The following is a 27,809-nucleotide window of genomic DNA, read 5'->3' on the forward strand; positions in this document are numbered from 1 at the left end:
TTTAAGTAATGCTTTAGGGTTGAAGGGAGAAACCGAGATGAGTAGAGATGGAAATTGAGTCACTGTCTTCCCACATTTTAGAGTTCAACACATTGTAACCGTTTCTCTGACAAGATGGAAACTTCCTTCACTGCTTTTTTCCGTCAGGCTTTGCTTTTGCAGCGAGCCCATTTCCATTCAGTTTTGCTTTTGTGTTTAAAACCGGCATCTGTTAATGGGAAAAAAAGTGTTTTTAATAAGAACTGCATTTATGTCCAACTGGCCTCGCTTAGTCTTTAGGTAGTATTCTCCTCAAAGAAGTCCAGAATCTGCTAGTGTCTGCCGAAGATGTGTCTGAGCACCAGTCCAGACTGGGCAGCACCTTTAATGCCCTTTGGACCAGTTTAGGCAGTGGGAGGTCTGGGTGGATGTGGGATGCTGAAGCTCCATTGGTCCATACCAACAGGAGTTTGAGGGCGGAGTCTTGCAGTAAAGCCTGAAGACGTTAGAAATTAGTATTAGAGTTAATATATTTACAATATCAAGAAGATTAAGTAGCCATAACTGGTAATATTTCATGTGGCATCGTTCCTGTTTCCACATATGCTCTGGTTTCAGTTTGGGTCAATAAAGCAACTCAATGAAACCAAACGTTTGTTATTCTTGCAGGGTGTGATTTGCTTGGAACTCCAGTCCAGAGACATTTCTACATAACGCATAAAACGGTTCAGATCTGCTAATTGGGTGGAAAACAGAAGAGTCCAAAGTAAAAACGAGGCATGGCCTGAATTATGAGTGGCATTTTCAGGTCTAAATAAGATGATAGACATTTCAAAATATAATGATTAATAGAAAAATATAGAAACCTATAAGAGATCGTTTAAAAATTTTCTTTATTTTTATTTTATTCTTTACTCGAAAGTTGAGAAACCATTGAAATGTATGGTTCAGTCTAAAATCACACTTCTATAGAATTAGAAAATCCTGTTGAGTTCCAACATGGACCAGAAAAGATTTATTTTCTGTAATTGGATAATTCATCTGCTCCTCGAACAGATTTTTTAATTTGTAATAAATATTAAGGTTTACCGACTCGTCCTCTGTTTAATTCTACACAGATAACTTCCCATAAGGAAGCATGGGGCTGGCTGACCAGGCTAGGAATGTAATCCCAGATAAACTTTTATTCTCCAACATAAATTTATCTAAAGATGTATTAAATACTTTGACCTCGTGAACCTCGCACGGCATTAAAAACCTCATTCTAAATCTTTAGTCTTATTTTCTCTGCATAGAAACCGACCGTCCTCTATGTTAATCTTCCTTACTTTAATTCCTGCGTCGAGCACAAACACCGCGTTACTGTCAGTGAGATAGTCAGCTGACAGGACACAGATGAGCGTCCGGCTCCTTTTTATCATCATAACCACGTCATCCGTATAAGCTACAAAAAACCAACCAACCAAACAAACAAACAAACAAAAAAAAATTAGCAAGTCTTTTTGGACTTCACACTCTCAAAGATACACTGGTGATCATCTCACCCCCTCCTGGAAGTAGGTCCCTCTCCAGCAGACACAGACGATACCTCCACTGGTCCTCTATTACCTCAGTGAGCATCACCTCTATTGGTCTCTGAGTGGCGTTTGCTTCTGCAGCGCCCAACATCTCCACACTAGATAGACATTCTACCAATAATGGAAACAAGTTGTTTAAAGTATTTTTTTTAAATGATAATGTGCATTTTGGCCTTTACCTTCTGCATCATGGTAAGGTCCTGATATGGTGGAGAAGAATAGATCTCTTTCAACCTCTGAAGATGAGGGTTTCCACACATGTGATAAAAACACGTCAAAGTCTGTGTCCTCTGCTAAGGGAGACGTTTAAAGACAAGTTAGATATGAAAACATCAGTGATATTGATCCAACATGCAGCTATAGTTTCTCACAAATGTGTTACCATGGTTTTTGATCTCAAAGATAAAACGGTTAGACAGCGCTGGGTATTTCAGATGTGGCGCAGAGAGAAAATTAAAGGGCAGCAAAGCACGCTTGTGACATTTTAGTGGTTTATTTTTGGAACATTAAAGCTAGATCTCAGTCTGGAAACGAGTAAATGCATGCAGGCCTGTTTTAGTGTGCAGTCGGACCTTTTCTGTATGTTCCAAACAGGAAGTGGGATCTGCAGATTAGCTGTACTTCCAACCATTTCACACGCAAGGTGATTCCTAGTCCGGCTACCAGCAGGAAACATGCAATGGGATACCCTAGTAGTGATGGCCATTTCACTGAAAACAACAATTAAGACATTATTTGTCTTTCAGCCAATGTAAGCATTCAGAAATAGCAAAGCAAATGCAGAGAAGAGAAATAAAAGAACACCTTGTTTTTTTTGTTTAAGCCTGGTTGTGACGCTGCTGTTCCCCACAGTGTTGCTGGCGACGCAGGTGTACATGTGGTTCAGGTGGTGTGTTGTCACTTCTTTTATGTTGGCTATCTGTATGACTTTAAATGATCTAAAAGTATCTCTACTCTCCCTAAAAGAGAAATAGAGGTAAAAACACAAAGGTGTTGATGCTTTTCTGTTTGAAGCACCCATACGCATGTCTCTACTCACTGAGGTCTCTCGGTGTGGAGCAAAGTCATATTCTCCATGTTATCTCCCTGACTCATGAACCACTGCACCTTTCGTGAAATGTTCACTTCAAAATCAAAATCTGCCTTACATGTGAGGTTGTGAGGCCGACCTGGAACAGAGGAAGCAGCGTCAGATTGATGTACGTGATGTTTGTCAGATGGGTTAGGGTTAGAGTGTTAGTTCTGGTAGTCTCATGCGCTCACCCAGCACGACTTCCTCTATCACATCTGCAAGAGGGTATGTGATCTTTGGAGGAGTTCTAGCTTTAAGATGTGCTGTAAGAGAAAAGTGAGTGATTAGAAAGTTTATTTCTGAATCAGAAAGCAGCTTTGTCATGATAGAGACGTCCAAATTCATGAAAACCAAAAGTGTTCTCATGAATTTGACGGAATTTTATGCTTTTTTTACGTGTCCCATTCTGCATATTTTGTGGAAAATTTTACTAAAACATATTTGAATAGATTTAATCTAACAGTTTCAGCTGCATTTGTTTTATTTTGCTCAATGTGTTTATGATGTGTCAAATAGCTTAATTATGACTTTGATGATCTTTCCAATGTGTCAGTTTTATTGTGAAAAACTAACAAAATCATCTTTATCACTTCATAGGGTTGTGGAGAGCTGGTGCCTATCTTCAGCAGTCACCCTGGACAGGTCACCATCGCAGGGACACACAACCGCTTAAACACACTCAGCTCGGGACTATTTAGTCTCTAATCAACCTGGCATGTATGTTTTTTGGAGAACCTGCACAAAACCCATGCATGCATGGAGAGAATGTGCTAACTCCACACAGATTGGCCATTGAGGTGTGATTTGAAGGTGTTGATGCAAAACCAACTGCAGCATTGCATTCCTCTTTAAAGATAAAAGGCGTAGCAAGGCCATATCTTTTCTGTTTGAAGTGGTCTTAGTCCTATTTCTGCTCAGCAGTAGTGGAGTCAGACCTACGTCTGCTCTGTGTTATAAATCACAGGAATTCAGTGATGGAAAACCTGAATGTCTCATTTAGGAAACATATTGGGGCAGCAGTAGCTCAGGTGGTAGAGCGGGTTGCCTCATGATCGGAGGGTCAGGGGTTCGATTCCAGCTCCCGCCAGGGGTATCCTGCTGTTGTGTCCATGGGCAAGACACTTCACCCAACTTGCCTGTGTTAGTAGTGGTCAGAGGGGCCGACGGCGCCAAATGGCAGCCTCGCCTCTGTCAGACCTCCCCAGGGTGGCTGTGACTAGTAGCTTACAATCACTAGCAGTGTGTGAATGTGAGCGTGTGTGAATGTGTCTTTGGGTGTCTAGAAAAGCGCTATATAAGTTCAATGCATTATTATTATTATTATTATTATTATTATTATTATATTCCCAAAATGTACACCAGAGATGGACCTGTTAGTGGTATTTAGTAAATGTGCTGTATGTGATGTAACTAACTCAGCTGCTTTCCTGTTTACATCAAAGATGGTCTGCCACGGGTATGTGAAGGCTGCAGCACAAACAGCCATCCTCTAGCTGCAGAGGAAACTGGAGGAATTGAGTTTTGCAGAAAGTGTTTGAAAGGTTAAGAAAGAAGGCATTTTGTCCATGTTTCTGAAAAGCAAGTGGAAAATGTTGCTTTCATTGTATTTAATGAAATACAGGGGGGGGGGGGGGGGTGCTGGTGCCTATCTCCAGCAGTCAACGGGCAATCAGGCGGGGTACACCCTGGACAGAGTGCCAGTCCATCGCAGGGCAACAGAGACACACAGGACACACAATCATGCACACACACTCACACCTAGGGACAATTTAGACAGACCAGTTAACCTAACAGTCATGTTTTTGGACCGTGGGAGGAAGCCAGAGTACCCGGAGAGAACCCACGCATGCATAGGGAGAACATGCAAACTCCATGCAGAAAGATCCCAGGCCGGGAAGCGAACCCAAGACCTTCTTGCTGCATGGCAACAGCTCTAACCACTGTGCCACTGCACAGCCTTAAATGTTTCCTGCATTTTTAAAACTTTGTATCCAGAAGTATGAATATAACTTTTTTTTTTTAACTTAATATTGGCGAGTCTCTCAAGTGTGATACATACATTAGACCAGAACCCTGACCTATAATTAAAAGTATTGGTTGACTTCAGTCAGGTTGACTAACTTTTAAGTAACTGTACAAGTTGTGAATTGTAGAATTAGCTAAACTGAAACTGAACTTCAGAAAACAAAACAAAAGTGTAATTTAGGAGTGAATCAACTGGTGAGTCACAGACTTGATTTGCTCTTTTATTTATTTTTCATATCTAACGGGGACGATTCCCGCAAACCTTTCAAAAGCTGGTACACATATCTTTTACAGATTCAAAAGTGTAACAAAGTCTAAAGTGGTCCCGATGTTTGAGGCAACTGAGAAACCAAATCTATCGGAAACACCCTCCAGTTTAGTTAAACTTGAATGATGACAACAGAGTTGTTGACGCTGGTAGTTATGGCACAAACCATAACTCTGCAGACCGAAGGTGAAGCATCTTCAACAAACTCAATCCTAATTTACTAGCACATACAAATAAATCTCACTTACGTATGACTGTGACATTAACAGCTCTCCTGAAACTCCACATGACTCCCTGTTCAATTATTTTTCTGTCACAGAAAAACACAGTGTCGTCTTTTACGTCTACTGTGCAGAGTTGTAAGTGCTCCATCTCTTCACACGACTCTCTTCTCTCTTTGGACACAGCTTTGTTTCTCTGGAATGAATCACACACACATCAGTTTCTGCTGAGATCTTAAAACATACATGTTCTACCAAATGACACCTTTTGCATTCAAAAGAAACAAAAATGTATTTTTCTATAATGACTGGGGAGTTAGACGATTGTGAAAGGATTGATCCTGCAGGTGTATGTACTTCACCTTGTACCAAACAACATCTGTGTTATTGCTACAGGTGTGGCCGGGGCATTTGATCATCCCACCAGCAAAAGCAAGCAATATTCTGCTGCTCTCGCTAGGTCGATAACATCCCAGACTGGTTTTTTCCATCACTTGCAGAGTTAAGATGGACCTGCAACAAAAAGAAGATTTAATTAGATAGGTAATTAGATATCAAACTGCAATAAAGCCCTTAAGGAAATGACAAAATGTTGTACGCTGCTCAAAACAAAGCAAAAATCTAAAGGAAAACTATTAATAAAGTAATATATAACATCCCATTGTGCAACTCTAATAGATAATATATTTACAAATATAATAGAAGAAAATATAAAAAGTGTGCTGTTAACCAACGATATAAGTGACCATTTACCAGTAATTGCATCGTGTAATTGTAATTGTCATCATAAAGTGAACAATGATGGACACAAGATTATGTGCAAAAGAATAAGAACAGAGAGGACATTAAACTGTCTTAGAAATGAACTTTTAAAGCAAGATTGGAATTTGGTATATGAACAAACAGAAGTTAATGAAGCATATGAAGTATTTTTAAGAACATTTAACACATTACTTGATAAAAACTGCCCATTAATTGAAATCAACAGGAAACACAGCTATGCAGGAAGACCATGGATGACTAAATGACTACAAAATGCTAGCAATAAATAAAACCCTATATCGAGAATTCATAAAAAAGAGAACAATAGAAACTGAAAGGAAGTATAAAAATTATAAAAATAAATTAACTAATATAATGAGATCTTGTAAAAGAGACTATTTCATTAATAGGTTACAACATAATAAAGACAACACAAGAGCTATATGGAAGGTATTAAACAGCATAATGAAAAATGACTCAAGGAATAATGATTACCCTGGGTATTTTATAGATGCCACGTGCGTGCCGGGCAGCGAGGAGGATCCAAGCGCAGAGAGCAAGAAGGCAAACAGGTGAGTCCGTTTAACACAGGTTTATTTAAGAGACACGCTGGACACTGAAACAATGACTCCACAAAGGACACAAAACAGACGGGGTTTAAATACAGGAGGACCGGGAGCTAAGGTGATTGGGAAACAAGAGGCAGGTGGGAGCAATTAACGGAGACACAGACAAAACCTAAGAGTAGACAGGACGGGACGTGACAGTACCCCCCCCCCCCCCCCCCTCAAAGGGCGGATCCCAGACGCCCACAGGAACCAGGAGCAGGGCGGGAGGAGGGGGGCCCGGAGGGAGGACCCAGAGGAACCGAAGGACCACAGGAGAGGCGGCAGGGATCAGCAGAGTCAGGAGGCCTGCGCCTGCTGCAGATGAGGAGGCGACAGGCCCTTGGAGGTCGGCGCCTGCTGCAGATGAGGAGGCGACGGGCCCTTGGAGGCCGGCGCCTGGGGCAGATGAGGAGGCGACGGGCCCTTGGAGGCCGGCGCCTGGGGCAGATGAGGAGACGAGGACGAACCCTAGGGGGCCGGCGCCTGGGGCAGATGAGGAGGCGAGGACGGACCCTTGGGGTTCTGCGCCTGGGGCAGATGAGGAGGCGAGGACGGACCCTTGGAGGGCGGCGCCTGGGGCAGAGTAGCCCTGCAGGCTGGGCTGGGGACACAGGCTGGACCGGTGACGAAGTCCCTGCAGGCTGGACCGGAGCGACCTTCAGAATCACCACTGGAACTGGAGACAGAAGAAACGTCAGACCAGAGGCGACGTCATCGGACGAGCCGACTTCAGGGGAGGCACCGTCATTGGACGAGCCGACTTCAGGGGAGGCGACGTCATCGGACGAGCCGACTTCAGGGGAGGCGACGTCATCGGACGAGCCGACTTCAGGGGAGGCGACGTCATCGGACGAGCCGACTTCAGGGGAGGCGACGTCATCGGACGAGCCGACTTCAGGGGAGGCAACGTCATCAGACGAGCCGACCTCAGGGGAGGCGAGGTCATCAGACGAGCCGACCTCAGGGGAGGCGAGGTCATCAGACGAGCCGACTTCAGGGGAGGCGACCTCAGGGGAGGCGAGGTCATCAGACGAGCCGACCTCAGGGGAGGGGACGTCATCAGACGAGCCGACCTCAGGGGAGGCGACGTCATCAGACGAGCCGACATCAGGGGAGGCGACGTCATCAGACGAGCCGACCTCAGGGGAGGGGACGTCATCAGACGAGCCGACCTCAGGGGAGGCGACGTCATCAGACGAGCCGACCTCAGGGGAGGCGACGTCATCAGACGAGCCGACCTCAGGGGAGGAGACGTCATCAGATGAGCCGACCTCAGGGGAGGCGACGTCATCAGACGAGCCGACATCAGGGGAGGCGACGTCATCAGACGAGCCGACATCAGGGGAGGCGACGTCATCAGACGAGCCGTCATCAGGGGAGGCGACGTCATCAGACGAGCCGTCATCAGGGGAGGCGACGTCATCAGACGAGCCGTCATCAGGGGAGGCCACGTCGACTTGGGAGCAGACTTCAGGGGAGTCGACCTCTGTCCCGGGTGCGTCTGCTTCGGAGCTCGAGCCGGGTGCGTCTGCTTCGGAGCTCGAGCCGGGAGGCGTTGACTTCTGACCCGGGGCCCCATGGATGGGCTGGACCAGAGCCCGTGCATCCTCCTCTGCCGAGACAAGGTGCGATGCGTCCCCTTGGACCACCGCTGGAGCAGGAGGCGATGCGTGCCCTTGGACCACCGCTGGAGCAGGAGGCGATGCGTCACCTCGGACCACTGCTGGAGCAGGAGGCGATGCGTCCACCGGGACCACCGCTGGAACAGGAGGCGATGCGTCCACCGGGACCACCGCTGGAACAGGAGGCGATGCGTCCACCGGGACCACCGCTGGAACAGGAGGCGATGCGTCCACCGGGACCACCGCTGGAACAGGAGGCAATGCGTCCATCGGGACCACCGCTGGAACAGGAGGCAATGCGTCCACCGGGACCACCGCTGGAACAGGAGGCGATGCGTCCACCGGGACCACCGCTGGAACAGGAGGCGATGCGTCCACCGGGACCACCGCTGGAACAGGAGGCGATGCGTCCACCGGGACCACCGCTGGAACAGGAGGCGATGCGTCCACCGGGACCACAGCTGGAACAGGAGGCAATGCGTCCATCGGGACCACCGCTGGAGCAGGACGGTTGCAGCGGCGTCGGCGTGTTTTTTTTTGTGGCTCAGCTGAGGTATGGAGAGGACACTGGCAGGAACTGAGGAGGAATGACAGCCCACCGGAGAAGATGCGACAGCGCTGTCTGGTCCAGGCGAGGGTGTGGTGGCTTGGCCCTTCAGATGTGCTGAGAGGGCACCAACAGGTTTAGGGGAGAAGGAAATGAAGCCGGTCCGGATAGTTTGGACCGGGGCAGGAACGGACTGACGTCTCGGAGCAGAAGGAGGAGACTTGGAGGAGGAAGTGGCAGGCTCGAAGCTCCGTCCTGAAGCGCAGGGCTGCGGTGGCTTCCGGCAACTTTCCCCACGCCGTGGACCGACTCCGGGAGGGCAGATCGCCAGCCTTGTGCCCTCATAGCTGGAGCGATCCAGGAACGTCTCCCCATCCCAACTCCCGTCCGGTTCCGGAAGGGCGGCGATGAACGCCGAGGCTGATGGCCGGGGACGCCGGCGGCGGCGAGGCGGAGCTGGGGCTGGAGAGGGAGAAGCTGGCCGGTGGTCGGACGTGAACCACTGAAGAAAGCAACTCCACGGAAGAATCTCCCTGCTGGATCCATTCCTGCTTGGTGGAGTCATTCTGTCACGTGCGTGCCGGGCAGCGAGGAGGATCCAAGCGCAGAGAGCAAGAAGGCGAACAGGTGAGTCCGTTTAACACAGGTTTAGGAGACACGCTGGACACTGAAACAATGACTCCACAAAGGACACAAAACAGACGGGGTTTAAATACAGGAGGACCGGGAGCTAAGGTGATTGGGAAACAAGAGGCAGGTGGGAGCAATTAACGGAGACACAGTCAAAACCTAAGAGTAGACAGGACGGGACGTGACAATAGAAGGGACAAGAAGTATTAATAATATGAAGGAGACAGTAAATGGTTTTAATGATTTCTTCGTAAACATAGGGCCAAAACTGGCAGAAGAAATAAAAGTTGATGAAATAGAAAGGGACACTGGTGAAAATATTGAAAAGCATAGAAGCTTAATGTTTTTGAGAGAAGTGGAAGAGAAAGAGATCTATGACATAGTTAGAGGACTTAAGAACAAAACCAGTACAGATTGGAATGATATTGATATGGTAACAGTAAAGACTGTTATTGATGGTATTGTAAAACCCTTGTGATTTCAAAAAGGGTTTTTTCCACAAGATATGAAAGTTGCTAAAGTTATTCCCATTTACAAAACCGGTGAAAGGCATCATTTTACAAACTATAGACCAGTGTCGATACTCTCCCAGTTCTCTAGGATACTGGAAAAAGTTTTCATAAAATGATTTGACAGTTTTGTGGAAAAATATGAATTACTGACAGATAGCCAATTTGGGTTCAGAAGCAACAGATCAACAGCTTTAGCATTGATGGGAATAATGGAAGAGATAACGGACTGTATGGATAATAAGAGGTATGCAATCAGAGTTTTTTTAGATCTTAAAAGGCGTTCGATACTGTTAATCATGAAATATTATTAAAAAAATGGAAAGGTACAGGTTTAGGCGAATCGTTGGGGACTGGTTAAAAGATATGTAGGGAATAGGAAACATTATGTACAAATAAATGAATATAAATCTGATTTGATGGATATAGCTTGTGAAGTACCTCAAGGTTCAGTACTGGGCCCAAAATTGTTTATTATATACTTAAATGATATCTGCAGAGTATCAAAAATTTTAAAAGTTTGTACTATTTGCAGATGCCACAAATATACTGTGTTCAGATGTGGAATTTCCCCAGGTTTTGGAGTTGATCACACAGGAATTGACGATATTAAAAAAGTGGTTTGATATAAATAAATTATCATTGGATCTAGATAAAACCAGATTTATGTTATTTGGAAACCAAAAGAAAAACAAACATGTGTGGACAATGTATATTTAGAAAGAGTAAATGAAATAAAATTTCTTGGGTGTGATCATTGACCACAAGCTCTGTTGGAAGCCACACATTACTTGTGTTCGGGGGAAATTGGCTCAGGTTATTGCCATCCTGGGGAAAGCAAAGAATATGCTGGATCAGAAAGCCCTGCACATATTATACTGTGCTTTACTACTGCCATATATGAGTTACTGTGTAGAGGTCTGGGGAAACAAATACAAAAGTAACATACAAACGATAACTATAATACAGAAAAAGGCCATTAGAATAATAAATAATGTGGGGTACAGGGACCATAAAAATGCACTCTTTGTCAAAATGCAAGCTATTAAATTCCAAGACTTGGTGAAGCTCAAAACAGCGCAAATAATGTATAAAGTAAGAAATAAATTGCTTCCAAAAGAAATCTGTATATTGTTCAAAAAGAAAGTGGTTATACTTATGAGGGAAATGGAATTCAAAAATACAAAGTGCCAGAACAACTTTTAAAAAGTATTTCATTCACAATTGCATGAGTTAAATTATGGAACAGTCTAACAGAATAAATAAAAAAAAGTAAAAACATAAACCAGTTTAAAATAAAATATAAAAACCTCATTTTAAATAAGTATAAGAATGAAGGAAACAGGGTTAAACCAGGACTGTGGCTGGTTATGCTGTTGTGCTTCTTTTTCAGTTTTTGGTTTGTTTGTTTTTGTTTTTTCCCCATAACTGGTGAATCTGCAAATTTACACATTCTCTGTTTTTCATAAGTTGTTTTGTTTTTGTTTTTATATTTTTTTTCCGCATATGCTGTTTGTTTAAGTTAAGACTGAAAGAAAATTAAATGAATAAGAGGTACAAATTGGGGGTAGTGACAAATAAGTAAATACTTCTGCCTACTCCTTTTCAAGCAAATAATGGAATGAGTCTTTGTAATGATATATGTGTGAAATGTTTGAAATAAAAATGAACTGAACTGAACTGAACTGAAATAAATTCAGTTAAACATCTGGGATACGGGTGTTAAGTGGGAAGATATTAATATGTTGCAGCTGATTTGGTGATAATCAAATAACACCAGGATGACCTTAAAAACAGGAATGGTTTTGCAGGAGAAGATTACAGACATTTTATTTATGCTCATCTTTTTAAACTGCTTTTCAGTGGTATTACATTTGACTATAGAGTCAGTGTAACTGCTGGTATGATGTGAAACCCGGAGCCTACAGATGTAGTACAGTCAGTCTTACTTCACCAAGACAGAACATGAAAAGTTCTCAACAACAAGTTCTCATCTTTGGACCAGAAATCCAGAAAAGGAAATTGCTTAGCCAATCGCCTGACCTTAATGGCATTACATTAATCTCCGAGAACAAAGCAAGGAACCTTGGTGTTATCTTTGACCAGGACATGTCATTCAAATCCCAGGTTTCACAAGTTTGTCGGATTTCCTTTTTCCACCTTCGGAATATTGCTAAGATTAGAAGCATACTTTCCAGGAGTGATGCTGAAAAACTAGTTCATGCATTTATTACATCAAGACTGGATTACTGTAATTCATTACTCTCAGGAAGTCCACAGAATGTAGTTAAAAGTCTTCAGCTTGCCCAAAAAGCTTTAGCTAGAGTTCTGATGAGAATTAAAAAGAGAGATCATATCTCTCCTGTCTTGGCTTCCCTACATTGGCTACCTGTTAAATTCAGAATAGATTTTAAGATCCTCCTTCTCACATACAAAGCTCTTAATAATCAAGCTCCATCATACAGCAGTGATCTGATTGTTCCATACGTTCCTAACCGAGCACTTTGCTCTCAGACTGCAGGTCTACTGGTGGTTCCCAGAATATCTAAAATTAGGATGGGAGGCAGATCTTTTAGTTATCAGGCTCCTCTCCTGTGAAACCAGCTCCCAGCCTTAGTCCGTGAGGCAGACACTTTGTCTACATTTAAGAATAGGCTTAAAACATTTTTATTTGATAGGGCCTATGGTTAAAATCTGATGTTAGCCTAAATCAGGACAAGTGGGGGAGTACAGGGAGGTGGAGTGTACAGTCGGTAAAGACGGCTCTCCCTTGCCCTGCCTCCAACATGCCTACATCTAAATAGGATAGATTATCCAGAGTTATCTCTGTAGTTATGCTGCTATAGGCTTAGACTGCTGGAGGATACACTGACCAATTTTCACACTCTACTGCTTTATTCTACAGTCTGCTCTTTAACTGTACTATTTTGTGCAATTTCAGCTGTTAACTTTATTTTCTCTAAGTGTTTTTCTCCCCAGAAGAAGCTACAATGACGTTCTGCTGAGCTGTGGTGGCCTCATGGAGGGGGCCATCGACTAGCACACTGCTGCTAACCACTAATACATTCTCTCTCTCCTGATAATAACTTTTTGCTTTCATTGACTTTTGATGTGCTAATACTAGTTTATCCATTTAATTATAGATCCACTAGGATAAATACAATAAAGTTTATCTTTCACCAAATACAATATTTACTAAGACATCACAATATAACTATAGACACATTACTTGTGTGTGTGTGTGTGTGTGTGTGTGTGTGTGTGTGTGTGTGTGTGTGTGTGTGTGTGTGTGTCTGCTCTGTCTTCTCGATCCCCAGTGAGTCGTGGAGGATGGCTGCTTATACTGAGCCAGGATTCTCTGGAGGTTTCTTCCTGTTAAAAGGGAATTTTCCTCTCCACTGTCGCTGTATGCTTGCTTAGTATGAGGATTGCTGTATAGTCACTGACACTTGGAATTTTTATTATGTGAAGTGCCTTGAGACGACTTGTCGTGATTTGGCGCTATATAAATAAACTTGAATTGAATTGAATTGAACTGCTGGTATGATGTGAAACCCGGAGCCTACAGATGTAGTACAGTCAGTCTTACTTCACCAAGACAGAACAAGAAAAGATTTGCTATGTCTTCAGAACAGCCGCAGGAACCTGGAGGAGGTGCCAGAAGACAGGCAGTTACTTCAGATGGGCTGGACAAGGCTGTCTAAGTTCCTTTACCCATCTGGAGGACCAGAATCTGCTTCTCTATGCAAGGAGAAACAGGATGAGTACTGCCCTTACAAAGTGACCTGAATACCGACCAAACTGTTAGGAACAGACTTCATGAGGGTGCTCTGAGGTTCTGATATCCACAAGTGGGCCCTGCACATGTATCTCCACTGGCATTTACCAGAGAACACCAGAATTAGCAGGTCCGGACCTATACAGTGTGCTTCTCACTGATGAGTTCAGTTCAGATTCCCTCTGAGTAAAGTTGTTGGAAAAGCTGTGGTGAGCATTGTGTTGCCTGAAATGTGGTTCGTTTTGGGGTGGGCCAGTGTTAGTCTGGGAAGGCATATCCAAGCCTGTTCCAATGAAACCCGTTACTGGTGCAGTGGGTCCTGGGTTCCTCCAGGTACATACTCGTAGCAAAAGTATGTGGCAGTGACTGACCTCCACACTTGCCAGACTTAAATCAATTAGATCATCTCTAGGACATCATACTTAGGTCCATCTGAAGCTGCCAGGTTGCCCATCAGACTGCCCAGGAAATCAGTGTCACAATCTGCCCCTGCCTTCCTGACTGTGTTTCTCTCCTGCCCTGATTAGTTGTGTATTGGTTTCACCTGCCCTTGTTAACATGCCCATGTGTTCCTGATTTTCCCCAGTGTATTTATACCTCCCGTCTCGTATGTCCTGTGTCGGATCATTGTTGTTTGTTCATGTGTGTTTTGTCCAGTCACTCCTGTTCGACAATTAAACCATTTTTATTTTTTCATCCGTTGCCTGCTCTTCTGCCTCCTGAAACCCACCACCACACATGGTCCAACCATCTTCACTCTCAGAACATGACAGAATGATCCGACCAGTGTTGCCAACTGTTTTTGACTGAAAGTAGCTGAAGTTCCCCCCAAAAGTCACTAGATGTCACAGATGACGTCACATGCTAATTTACATACTGATGACGTCATCACGCCACATTAGCGTTCGTTTTCCCCATAGCATCATATATATATATATATATATATATATATATATATATATATATATATATATATATATATATGTGTGTGTGTGTAGGACTAAAAGGGAGGAAAATAAAAACTATGTTATATGTTACAGTTATTAATTAGTATGATTAAAATGGCTCAAATTGCTTTGAGATGTACAATAAATTCCAAAAGTATCAATAAAGTGGCATTAAGACAGTTATGGTGTGGTGATCCAAACAGTTCTGTTGTAGGATATAACTCAGACCTCCTGCTCTCCTCATTCTCACAGACATTTTCCTAAAAAGCTGTTTTTTTCAAGTGGTGCTCGCTGCAGAACCACAAAGGCGGAGCTGCACCAGAAGGTGGAGCTGCACCAGAGTCAGCCCCGCCCATTCCAGAATCAGCCCCGCCCATTCCATCAGAGTCAGTCCAATTCCTTCCAGTTGTCAGACTTGATAGCATTCTGGAATCAAAGAGGGTGTTATAGCTAAAAAATGCAAGATTGAGGACGGAGTTGAGAAGTTAATTGAGCAGTTTTTGTAAAGGTTCCATATAATTAAAAATCTAACTTTTGCAACTTTTAATCATGTTATATTGTCATTTCCTCATAAGAAACATGCCAAAGCCATTTTTAGCCTCATTCATGCATTTTCCTCCCATCTCAGCTTCAATTTGGTCTCCTCCCCCGAAGCGGGTCTGGTCTTGGTTCTCAAATCTGGATATTCTGTGAATTTTCTGACAAATTATTTCTGAAATGACTTCTGCTGAGACACCGCCAATAAACCATACATCCCTATCTCAGAGACACACTTGGATGGACAATTAGACGTAACGCCGCATGAGTTATAACAGATGTGCTGGTGTAGTGGTTATGGAATCAGGTTGACATGCAGTTTTTCGTAGGTTCACCTCCCATTAGTGTAAGTTTTAGGTAGTGTACAACCTCTTTTCTTCATTTCTAGCTACACTTGCCAGTACTATGTTTACAACAATTTACTGATATACCGTTTAACATATAATGATTAATGTGTTTTTTTTATTTATTTATTCGTTTATTTAGCCAGTGTGAGTCCATTTGTGAGCAGAGTTTCAACTAAAATGCTGTTTAGGAACGACCAAATTCAAAGAACTTTTAGAGACATAATTATTTTGCTGAAAATAAACATTACAACTAAAATATAAACAAATTAAATGTTTCAGCTGGCTAAATAGATTGCTGACGACCCCACCGAGAATCGAACCAGCATCAGCTGAGGGGAAAGCAAAAGTTAATTCAGGCATCTCGCCACTAGACTACCAGAGCCCATCCGAAAGTCTGCTATGCTGTTATACAGCACTTCTGTTAGACCGGCTGTATGCACATATTCGCTAAGAGAAAGCTTTTCATTTCGAGATATGTTCAGTCTTTGCCATGTAGCAAGTTATATTTATCTTGTTTAATTGGAACATAGAACATAGCATTAACGACTGTAAACTAGTAACAGCCGTAATTCATGTGGGTCAGGTCAGTTTGCGATAAAGTTGAAAACAAAAACGGAAGTCAGTGGGTAAGCTGAGTTTGCGTGAATGGGCGGGGCTGACTCTGGTGCAGCTCCACCTTATGGTGCAGCTCCGCCTTTGTGGTTCTGCAGCGAGCACCCTCTCGTTTTTTTACACCTCAGAAGTTTCTCAACTTCTCTGTTGTGTATTCTCTCCATCGTGATAATAACGGTGCACCGAGCAAAGGGGAGTGGCTGTCTCATGGTATAACCATCCCTGTGTCACTGAAGGAAATTCAGATGAGCCACAGAGCTGCGTGTGTAAACGGGACGGTAGCTGAAACTCCCGATGACTGTATTTGCCAAATGCAGGAAAAGCCAAAGTGTCTGACGGCTGCAGAACCAGAGATGGCAGGTTGACGCTCTAGTAGAAGCGTGAGCCTGCAGCAATATGAAAGCAGCAGACGTAAATCGGCGGTCTCCAGCTCTGCAGCTGTACTCTGTCTTCAGCGAATTGGCCCAGCCGAAAACGGTTTATGATTGGTCAGTCCTCGTGCACATGTGCAGATTATCGTTCTCTTTCCTTACTCCCGGAAGAACGGTTCAGAGTGCAAATGGTTTCTTTGTTGCTAATCTGTAGGGAATATCTACATGAAAGTTCTACAGAAAGTAGCAACGGGTCCTGAAAAATGTCGCTAAGTTTGTCGCTAGGCGCTTTTTGGAAAAAAGTCGTTGAGGGGGGTCAAAAAGTCGTTAGGAACAGTGACAAAGTCGCTGAGTTGGCAACACTGGATCCGACCAAACCTGGACCTGTGGTGAGCTAACACCTGTTTTTTGGAGGATTAATTTTTCTTTTTTTTCCCCTTTTCAGCGGAGGGAGATTCCGGCCTGGAGTTGTGTTTCTCGGCGCATCCTACCTGTTCTCGGGGTGGTTGAGCCCTCTGGGTGATCCTGGCGCATCCTCAGTTTCCGGGGTGGTCAAGGTCTTTTCTCCTCTCCTGCTGTTCTGTCCCGTCCTGTTTTTTATGGAAGCTGCCGTTTCCTGGAGTTTTGATGGAGGTAAAACCCCCTACGCACGCCATCATTCTCCGGGGTGGTAGGGCTGGACTTCCTGCTCCGTGGTCTGCTTCCCTTCACCCGAGCCTGCCTGAGGATCCTGTCGAGTCACGGTGTGCACCTGCTCAGAACTGTGGTCGAGTACCTGCTACCGCTCCTGGTTCCCTCGCGTCGCTCCTGCTGTCTCGTCCCACTTCCTGGTCCACGCCTGCAGGGTCTATGCCTGCAGGCCCTTCACGCTGCAGTTCCTGCTGGGTCCTATGCCTGCTGCTGCAGTTCCTGCTGGGTCCCACGTCTGCTGCTGCAGTTTGTTTCCAGTCAAGTCAGTTCAAGTCAAGTCTTCGTGTTCAAGTCAAGTCTTCGTGGTCAAGTCTTCGTGTTCAAGTCAAGTCTTCGTGTTCAAGTCAAGTCTTCGTGTTCAAGACAAGTCTTCGTGTTCAAGTCAAGTCTTCGTGCTCAAGTGTTCATGGTCCAAGTGTTCGTGGTCCAAGTGTTCGTGGTCCAAGTGTTCGTGGTCCCAAGTCAAGTCTTCGAGTCTGAGTTTCCCTCGTCGCAAGTCAAGTGTTCGTGTTCCTGGTCTCAAGTCAAGTGTTCGTGTTCCTGGTCTCAAGTCAAGTCAAGTGTTCGTGCGTCCAAGTCCGAGCTTCCTGGTCCAAGCTCAAGAAACCCCGTCAGTCGGAGTTGTGACACCTAACCGAGAGGCCCCTGCTCTGCAACCCCGGTCTGAGCTTAAGGAGACTTTGTAAGTCGGAGTTGTGCCACCTAACCGAGAGGCCCCTACTCTGCAGCCCCGGACTGAGTTGCGTGTTTCCAGTTTTCGAGTGTCCTGTCGAGTTCCAGTGTCCCGTGCCTGCTGCTGTCGAGGTCCAGCATAATGCTGTCGAGTTCCGGTGTCCCGCGCCCGCTGCTGTTGAATTCGAGAGACCAAGTTCCCATGTCCAGTCTTCCGGTTTCCTGAGTCATGTGTTCCCGAGTCATGTGTTCCCGAGTCAAGTGTTTCCAGTCAAGTCTTCGAGTCCTTGTCCCGAGTCAAGTCAAGTGTTCCCAGTCTCCTGTGTTGTGTGGCCTTGTGGGCGTCTGGTATCCGCCCCTTGGGGGGGGGGGGGGGCTGGGGGGGGTACTGTCACAATCTGCCCCTGCCTTCCTTACTGTGCTTCTCTCCTGCCCTGATTAGTTGTGTATTGGTTTCACCTGCCCTTGTTAACATGCCCATGTGTTCCTGATTTTCCCCAGTGTATTTATACCTCCCGTCTCGTATGTCCTGTGTTGGATCATTGTTGTTTGTTCATGTGTGTTTTGTCCAGTCACTCCCGTTCTACAATTAAACCATTTTTATTTTTTCATCCGTTGCCTGCTCTTCTGCCTCCTGAAACCCACCACCACACAAGGTCCTACCATCTTCACCCTCAGAACATGACAATCAGTGATATCCCTGGTCAGAATCTGGAAGGAGATATACCCCTGGACACCAACCATTGGTTTAAGGATCAAGGATTATGCTTCAGTTTCAGGTTTGAATAGAAGCACATGGAAAACATGCCAACTGAGTACCAGTTTTTTAGTTGTTTCGTCAGTTCTTCGGTTTCAGTTTATTTAGTTATTTGTTCAAATCCTTAACCCTCCCACTGTCCTAATGGGTGTGACCCCACAAGGAAAGTTAACCATTGAGCATGATTGATGGTTTATCCCTTGAGGTCCACGTGGCAGGGGTGAGGTGGTGTTCACCAATGGAGAAAAACTGTAATATCTGATCAATAGAGCTTATTTACATCAGATTCTAGCTGAACTCTTGGTCCCAGTGCTTAACCAGTCTGTTTACAGTTTTTCTCCATTGGTTTGGCTCATTTCTTGAAACAGAAATTACATTTTCAAAATAACATGGACAAACCTCCAAACCTCTTGGCAAATGTTCACAACAGAATGGTTTTTCTCATTCATTTTATCAAATGGCAAATGCCTTAGTACATGTCTCAGTTCCCTCAGTGCATCTTTGCAAACGATGAAGTACATGTAGCCTATAGTTATACAGTTAGCTCACATTTTGCACATTTTCCAAATGAATAGATCTTGTAGATCTAAACTGATTAGTTGATTCTCAGTCTAATGATCATTCCCTCAAAACATGTCAGCATGATTTCATTGTATAAGTACTCGCATGCACAACTGCCTGTTCAATTGTCAGAATTGGTCAAGAACATAATACCATGAATACCATATATAAATTTCTCTGAATATTTGATACATTGATGACAGTCATTGACAGTCAGGTGAAAGTAGACTAACGAACGGGGAGTGTCACACACAGGTGTTTTCCATGATCGTGTGCTGCCAAACACATATATGGAGCTTGACCAGTGCCAGTCCGATCTCTGAACATGGATAGATAAGACCAAGCAAACGGACAAGGGGAAATTCTTCCTCAAGGAAGAAAAAGAAGAAGAAGAAGAAGAAGAAGAAGAAGAAGAAGAAGAAGAAGAAGAAGAAGAAGAAGAAGAAGAAGAAGAAGAAGAGGATTGAGAATGTGTGGTGGAGGAATGGGGGAAGAGGCCGAGGAGCGGGAAGACACTGTGCTGTCCCGAATGGAATTCGGGCCACAATTGTAGACCATGTCACAAACCATGGCCTCACAATGGCAGAGGCAGGTCGTCAAGTGCAGCCTAATGTGCCTCACTCTACAGTCTCCTCCATCATCCACAGAGCAACAGGTATGTACTCTGTGTAACCTATGATGGAATTATATGTTGTATAGGACAGGGCACTGTGCGTGAGGCAAAAAATTTATAACTTACTGTAGAGATTTTGTGTGCATCTGCCTTCAGTAGTAGGTCTATACTAGCAGGTAAAGAGGACTAGTGGAATGTTTTGATACGTAAATATGACAAGAGATATATTGAACAAATTACTGTAAACAATGGAATTACATAATTTATACAGTTTAAAGTAGTATTCCAGTCACTGTGCAATGTTGCATTAGGATTGTGGTGAAGTTTCTGTGAGTAAAACTAATACAATTACACTGGTAACTTACTGTATTCTGTTTTTTTTTGTGTGTAGGATTGGACGACAACCTCGCGTGGGTGGCAGAGGACAACTGCTCAATGAACAACAGGAAAGAGAGATTTGTAACATGGTGATGGCAAATAATGCCATCACACTGAGACAGCTCCGTGATGTTATCCTTCAGGACAATCATATATTCCAGAATATAAACACAATAAGCATCTCCACAATAGACCGGGTTTTGAAGAAGCATCAGCAACAGTGTGTAAATAATTAGAAAGAAATGTAGTTTTGACACATGAGTTTTAGGATAGATATGAGCTACAGCAGATAAACCATGTTGTTGTGATCAACCATCCAGGATTATTTTGACAAAAGCACCAAGAATGATGAGAATGTCCGATCCTTGTTGAAAAGAGCCAAAGCTATTGAGAAGGATCTTTGCCATTTTCGAGACACTGAATGTATAAATGAGAAAGGGATTTGGATTGAAGCTTGAGTGAACAGTTTTGGCAGAGATACGAGCTTTTGCAGGTGAGCTATAGTGCTGTGCTAAACTGTAAGAGTGTTTTAAGAAATGAGCCAAACCAATGGAGAAAAACTAATATAGTGTAATATTGTTTTTGGATGGTAAATAGTGATGGGGACAAAAATTGACTTTGGAAAAAGTGTGTGTGTGTGTGTGTGTGTGGGGGGGGGGGGCATGTCCCCTCTGTCCCCCCTCAAAATTACGCCCATGGCTGGGATTAAAATGAACGAGGAATCTAGTCTAAAACAAAGAACTTCAAAAGTCGCAAATTATTAGTTAAAGCCATTGAAAAAACATTACAAAAAGGTCTCTGAAGACAAAGCATAAGGGCATATATGCAGCTCAAGTCTTGAATAAATAATGAACTATTATTTAAAACTCCATTAAAGTGTTAAAGTAATAGTTTTCTCTCTATTTGCCATAAACAAACATTCAGTAGTCATTTTATTACGATTTAAGTGTTTTTTTTAACAAAAATGTACCAAACAACTTACCCAGTCTGGCTTTTGTAGATCCCAGAGTGTTCCACTTCAGTAATAAACATTTCTGTACAGTTAAAGGACAGGTGTTTCTTTTCCTTCTTGTCATCTTTGTTCCTGGACCACATCACAGACTTATTTGATTTATTGCATGGCATCATGAAGATTTCTCCCTCCACAACTCTGAAGTTTTGATTCTGCAGAGGACCTACATTTGCGTCAAAGTGAAATTTATGTTATTTTTAATTATTTTGTGTAGTGAGAAGTAAACAAAACACTTTCACATCTAATTATCTAAAACCAATACTCGCGAAAGAAATTGAAATCAAATACCTGTCATTTCCTTTTGGGGACTTTTCATGCAGCATCCATTTGTGATCACTGGAAAGATAAAATACAGCAAAACACATTCAGTTTGCATTCTCTGTCTTCAGATCGGCACAAGCTGGTTGGAGGTGTTGATTCAGGAAATTAGTAATCTTCACGTCTTTGTAGTGTTTCCGATCATTACTTGTGCCACCAGATGTCGTGCCGCTCATATTCTCTACTTTTCTTTGCAGGTCTTTTTCTTGCGTGTTGGTTTTGTGGTAGAGCATTTTCACAGTTCTGGTTATAATGCAGGATTTCCTGCCATTTTGAGTTTGAACATAATTTCAAAGGAACATGTTCCTGTTAGCCACTTCCTATGCAACTGGTTTATTGTCCTTAGAATGGCTGAGTTATAATTTGCAATGTTGTGATACAAGAGTCCCTTCCTTAATAGTATGCATACATCACTAAATAAAATAAAGCTAAACCAACAAGCTTGTTTGGGAGGCTGCAAAAGTGGTAGATATTTTACCTTAAGAAGTAGATACACGCTGTATTTGTAAAAATGCCGTAAACAGTTTTCCCATGTGACAAAAAGGAATTTCTTAAAGTGATAATAATTCTAGGCTATGGTTAACCAGTGTGGCTTACTGGAGACAGTTTATTGGTTTCCACCTGCTGGCCTGACCTATATTTCCCCAGCTAAGCCATGGTGTTGTGGGTGAACCTCCAGTTCAGAAATGACAGCCAAGCCAACCCTCCTTCGAATTTTACATGAGCAACGACCTGCTGCGTTACAGTGCACTCGTTCGAGACCTTCAAAGTAAAAAGGCACTTCCAGTATGTGTGTCTGATGAAGGCACGAGCAGCTCTGATAAGTAGGAGGGTGCAAGGCCATTCAATGCCTTATAGACAAAGAGTTAAATCTTGAATCGCACCCTGATGGTCACGGGCAGCCAGTGTAGTAATGCCAAAACCAGGGTGATGTGACTGCTTCTGTTCATGTTTGTCAGAAATCTAGCAGCAGCATTCTGCACAATCTGCAGCCGGTTCAAAGCTGAAGCAGGAGCACGAATGAACAGTGAATTTGTGTGGTCCAAACGAGCGATAATAAAAGCATATCACGGACTGTAGGAGCCAATATTGTTTTGGTTTAGATTATATTATGATCTAAGTTTATTTTGATAATGTTTTATGTACATTTCAGTTTATTGCACTATGGTTTGTATTTCCTTTGACCACTGGTGGCACTGCGGAGCCTATAAAGGTGTTGAGGTGGCAGTGCACTGGCGTTTTGTGGGTGACGGGAGGTCACACGGTTTTTAACGCTTCGTTTGGTTTCATATGCCACATCTAATTTGCCGTTATAATTTTCATCATTTACATAAACCTGGACAAGAAATAGCCATTGTGGACCCAGCTTGTGATCATCATCATATTCAATAAATGGGACAATAAACCCAAACCCGCTTTCTGCCTGGACAATATTGTTGAAGCGAGTCATTGCCTCCACCCGCACCCGAGGGTGACTAAAAGTGGGACTTGATAGTCACTACAACAAGTAAAAACCTGGACCTGTCTGGAATTGGAGGAAGTCGCATCTTCTGGAGCTCATCAGGAAAAGTTTGGCAGGTGCCCCGCCGGCGGCGCTGTTTACCTGGAGGTTGGATTGAGACTCCATCACACATCGATCCTTTGTTGTGACTCCACATCAAAGCAATCTAAAAGGTTTGAGGCACAAGCAAAACATTCAAGACATCTCCGGTGAGTGCAGTCATCCTTTTGGGTTAAAGACGCTGGAGTGGAGTATTGATGCGCTGCGGCCGCTGCGTCCTGACAAGAGCTGATTGCCTGCATAAGAACTGCTAAGGATATTGATGGCTTCCACTCATTAAACTGTTCATTCATGTGCTGATGTCTGGAAAACACAAACGTGACTGTGTCAATACTCGTGCTTTGTGGCAAATTAAAGCGCAGCTGTGCGTAAAATAGCGCGAGGAAGAGCGCCACAATCATCCGTGTTTGCTGAATGGTGTTTTATGAATGAAATGGATTTGGATAATGATGAAACCAATTCTAGAGACAATGAAAATGAAAAAAGACAAAGGAAGTTTTCTGTTAAAGGTTTGGCTTTTAGATCGAAAAACTGCAAAAGGAGAGGTCTTATTTATTTAAACAAGCCAATAAAATAAAGGCAAAAATAAAAGACCTTTGTTCATGCATTATATGGAAGAACTTAATCTACCATCCTACATGAGGCAAGTGATCCTGAAATGGCCCTACAAGCTACGTGAAAAATGGAGAACCGCAGCCTGTGAACTACAGGAACGGCGAGGTTTCAGGGCAACATTTACTGACATGGTCACCTTCCTTGAGCATCAAGTAAAAATATTGTCTCATCCTTTATTTGGAGACATTTCTGAAACAAGACCAAGTCTTGCAGCAAAGGAAGTACCAAGAAACAAAGGCTCAATAAAGACCAACATCAAAGGAAGCACCTTTGTTACTGCTATAGCACCTGATGACTGTGCTATATCTTCTCCATCTGTGCTGCCAAAGCCACAAGTGCAGCCAGTAGCTACCAGAAGTCCAGCTCCAGAAGCCTGTCCATATTGTGATCAATCTCATTCCTTATTGAAATGTCCAAAGCTAACCAGGATTCCTCAAAAGGATAAAATTGAATTTCTGAAAGGAAAAGGAATATGCTTTGGATGTTTTAAGGTTGGCCACATGAGTAAGGAATGTAAAAATCGCCTCACTTGTGATAAATGCAACCGGAAGCATCCTACAATCCTACATTCTGACAAAGAACAAGCTAAAGCCCAAGAAACACCTGTCAGCAGTGCCCTCGCGTCTCATAAGGCTGATGTTTGTACTGATGGAGGAGAGGACTGTACTCTTTCAATTGTTCCCGTCAAAATAAAATCTAAGAAAGGAGATCAAGTGTTTCAAACTTATGCCTTCTTGGATCCTGGAAGCACAGCAACTTTCATTACCAACAAATTAAAGAAGAAACTAAATGTGCAAGGCCCAAAGATTAACATCTTGCTGCGTACTGTGGGCCAAGAAAGTTTGGTGAGCAGCTGTTGTGCCACTGGACTAGAAATTTCGGGGCTACAAGGAAACAGCTTTGTAGAACTTCCCGAAGTTTACACACAAGAAGCCATTCCAGTCTCTCGGAACAACATTCCTCTTCAGAGAGATGTTGAAAAATGGGACTATCTCAGCACCATCAGGATTCCGGAACTGGATGCTGATGTCGAGCTTTTGATTGGAATGAATGCATCAAACCTCATGGAGCCATGGGAGATAACAGTCAAGGCAACGGACCACATGCTGTCAGAACCCCACTTGGATGGGTCATTAATGGTCCCCTGCGAAGCAGTGTAACTACCCAGAAAGGTTGTACAACTGTTTACGCAAACAGGATTTCTGTTGCCAAACTGGAGGAGCTGTTGATATCTCAATACAATCAAGACTTTGATGAAAAAACACTGGAAGAAAAACATGAAATGTCGATCGAGGACAAGAAATTTATGGAAATAATGGAAAATTCAGCTTGTATGCTGGATGGACATTATTGTTTGGACTTGCCCTTCAAAAAAGACTGACATTATCATGCCCAACAACCGGTGTGTTATGGCACAACGCCTTCAGACCCTCAAAAGAAAGTTTGAGAGGAACAAAGTCTACAAAAAGGAATATGCAGCATTCATGATGGATCTTATCGACAAAGGCTATGCAGAAAAAGTAACTCTTGACCAGATGGAACCCAAAGAAGGGAAAGTCTGGTATCTTCCACATCACGGTGTCTATCACCCAAGGAAAAATACTTTGAGAGTGGTTTTTGACTGTGGAGCAAGCTACAAAGGCTCTTCATTGAATGGCCAGCTTCTACAGGGGCCGGACCTTACCAACTCTCTCTTCGGTGTTCTAACCGTTTCCTGGCACCATTCACTTTGTTACCAAAGTTATTGCTGCAGGAGATGTGCAGGAGAAAAATGTCTTGGGATGAGCCTGTCTCCCAGACAATGTCACAGCAATGGACTTCATGGCTTCAAGATCTGCCAAAAAAAAAAAAAAAAGGGAAACTTGGAAGAATAATCAACACTTATCCTGACAAAAATGGACTTGTTAGAGCAGTTCAGCTGAAAACGAAGACCGGACAGCTGGAGAGGCCCATCTCAAAGATCTGCCTTCTTCAAGCAGCTGTATAAGGTGGAGAGAAGATCCTGCATGGGACTACTTCGGACATTTTTTGGCTCCTTATTTTGTTATTATTTATTGTGCTGTCTACACTATAGGGGCCGGTGTGTAGGAGCCAATATTGTTTTGGTTTAGATTATATTATGATCTAAGTTTATTTTGATAATGTTTTATGTACATTTCAGTTTATTGCACTATGGTTTGTATTTCCTTTGACCACTGGTGGCACTGCGGAGCCTATAAAGGTGTTGAGGTGGCAGTGCACTGGCGTTTTGTGGGTGACGGGAGGTCACACGGTTTTTACCGCTTCGTTTGGTTTCATATGCCACATCTAATTTGCCGTTATAATTTTCATCATTTACATAAACCTGGACAAGAAATAGCCATTGTGGACCCAGCTTGTGATCATCATCATATTCAGTAAATGGGACAATAAACCCAAACCCGCTTTCTGCCTGGACATTATTGTTGAAGCGAGTCATTGCCTCCACCCGCACCCGAGGGTGACTAAAAGTGGGACTTGATAGTCACTACACGGACTCTAAATGTGAACGTATCAGTTTTGGCTTCAGGCATGTCTGAAAAAAAGCATGATTTAACAACTGCATTTATCTGAGATACCACTGAAAATCCTGCGTCCAATTTCACACCAAGGATACTGACACATTGTTTGGGTTTAATACATGGTAAGCTGGGTACAGATAATGTGCGTGGAATGTTTCTAGGCTCAAAAATAACCAACTGTCTTTGCCTCATTTTGACTCAGGACGTTTGCAGCTAACCATTCCTTCGTGTCAGAGAGAAGATTTCCCACTTGGATGTCCACGTCTGGTCCTTTTATTGCCAAGTAAATCTGACAATCATCAGCATGGATGTGATAGCTGATGCCGTGACGCAGAAAAATCTGTCCCCAAGGTAGTGGATGAATGGAAAATAGAAGGGGGCCTAAAAATGAGCCCCACTGATTTGTAATACTCCACTTATTCCACTGTTTTCTAAGAGTACACATCCGCTACTTCACACTCACCAACTTTCATCTGTAATTGATGTGGGATTTATAAAACTATCAAAATAATGGAATAAAGGCAATTTTGACAAATTTCAGTACTTGATTTTGCATAATCTGTCTGATTCAACATACTTTTAACACTTCAATGTTCACTCTCTGCTTGACATTCACAAACTTTCCAAACAATCTAATGTAGGATTTTAAAATAAAACACAATAAAAAATGACAATATACAAAGGTATACAAAGGTGACTAAATTCAAACACTGAATTCAAACACTGAAAATTGGCTGATTTGGAGCTGCCACCTTACTATGGTGAAAGGGTTTTAGTGTCCCAATGATCGATAGGAGGAAAGTTGTCTGAGGCCTCTGGTAGGGTCACCCAGTCCTATGTGAGGGATCAGAAGAAGCACAGCCCAAAGACCCCTTATGATGAGCAACATATGTGGAAACAATGTTCCCTCCCCCAGATGCAGGTCACCTCTGGAGCCAGGCCTGGAGTTGGTGCACGTTGACAAGCACCTGGTGGGTGGGCTTTCATCCATGGAGCCCAGCCAAGCACAACCCAAGAAGAGAGGGGGATCCACCTTCTCATTGGCTCACTACTCATGGGAGGGGCCAAAGAGTTTGGACGCTTTCTGTGTTGGGTGGTAACTGACAGTGAGGACCTTGGCGGTCTGATCCTTGGCTACAAATACTGGCACTCAGCAGGTGGAATGTCACCTCTCTGGTGGGAAAAGAGCTGGAGTTGGTGTGTGAGGTTGAGAGGTTCTGGCTAGATATACTTGGCTCTGGCTCCGGAACCAGTCTCCTTGAGAGGGGTTGGGCCACTCTGGAGTTGCTCCTACTGAGAGGCCCCCCTTCTTGGTGCCTGTACATTGAGGTTTATCCTGGTGAATGAGAAGGTAGCTTCCCTATGCCTATGTGCAGTAGCGGTTTTAGGCACGGGCAGACAGGGCAGTTGCCCGGGGCGGTATTTTTTCATGACACAAAAGGGGCGCACAAGCGCTGAGTAAAAATATAAAAAAGAAAAAAAAATCTGTACCGCACCGAGGCTTTCTATTATCTGTCATATATCACAGAGTCTGGATTGGAAACAGCAAGTTGGCGCCCCCTGCAGCTGCTCCTGCTGACTGAGAGGGTTCAGGTGCTCCATGTGTGTATGAAGAAGAGGAAGGGAAGGGGTGTGGCGGGGAATTCACCTCTGGGCCTTTCCCAAATGAAATGAGGCCCC

The 27,809-nt window shown here is 43.7% G+C and overlaps 1 protein-coding gene across 2 annotated transcripts; it reads right to left on the minus strand.

Moving 5' to 3' along the window:
* Window positions 1-545: 545 nt before the first annotated feature.
* On the minus strand, window positions 546-27,809 carry LOC107381668 (interleukin-18 receptor accessory protein). 2 transcript variants are annotated; one of them, XM_015953463.3, is made up of 11 exons: window positions 21,384-27,809; window positions 21,066-21,258; window positions 5,505-5,655; window positions 5,170-5,338; window positions 2,820-2,891; window positions 2,596-2,725; window positions 2,361-2,515; window positions 2,129-2,266; window positions 1,736-1,846; window positions 1,524-1,667; window positions 546-1,423 (listed from the first exon to the last, which is right to left on the minus strand). In XM_015953463.3, the coding sequence occupies exons 1-11, from the start codon at window positions 21,469-21,471 to the stop codon at window positions 1,239-1,241; spliced, it is 1,536 nt and encodes a 511-aa protein (XP_015808949.3). In that variant the 5' UTR covers window positions 21,472-27,809; the 3' UTR covers window positions 546-1,238. The 2 variants fall into 2 exon arrangements, with proteins under 2 accessions (XP_015808949.3, XP_015808948.3); XM_015953462.3 differs by having other exon boundaries at window positions 1,736-1,849.

Source organism: Nothobranchius furzeri, chromosome 9 (genome assembly GCF_043380555.1).
Source record: "Nothobranchius furzeri strain GRZ-AD chromosome 9, NfurGRZ-RIMD1, whole genome shotgun sequence".
NCBI lineage: Eukaryota > Metazoa > Chordata > Actinopteri > Cyprinodontiformes > Nothobranchiidae > Nothobranchius > Nothobranchius furzeri.

Coding starts and splice junctions, on each gene's coding strand:
- LOC107381668 (XM_015953462.3), bottom strand. CDS start 21,471: ATGCAAACTGAATGTGTTTTGCTGTATTTTATCTTTCCAGTGATCACA. Junction 5,339..5,504: donor CAGATGTTGTTTGGTACAAG/GTGAAGTACATA, acceptor GATTCATTCCAG/AGAAACAAAGCTGTGTCCAA. Junction 1,424..1,523: donor GGACCTACTTCCAGGAGGGG/GTGAGATGATCA, acceptor GGTTTTTTGTAG/CTTATACGGATGACGTGGTT.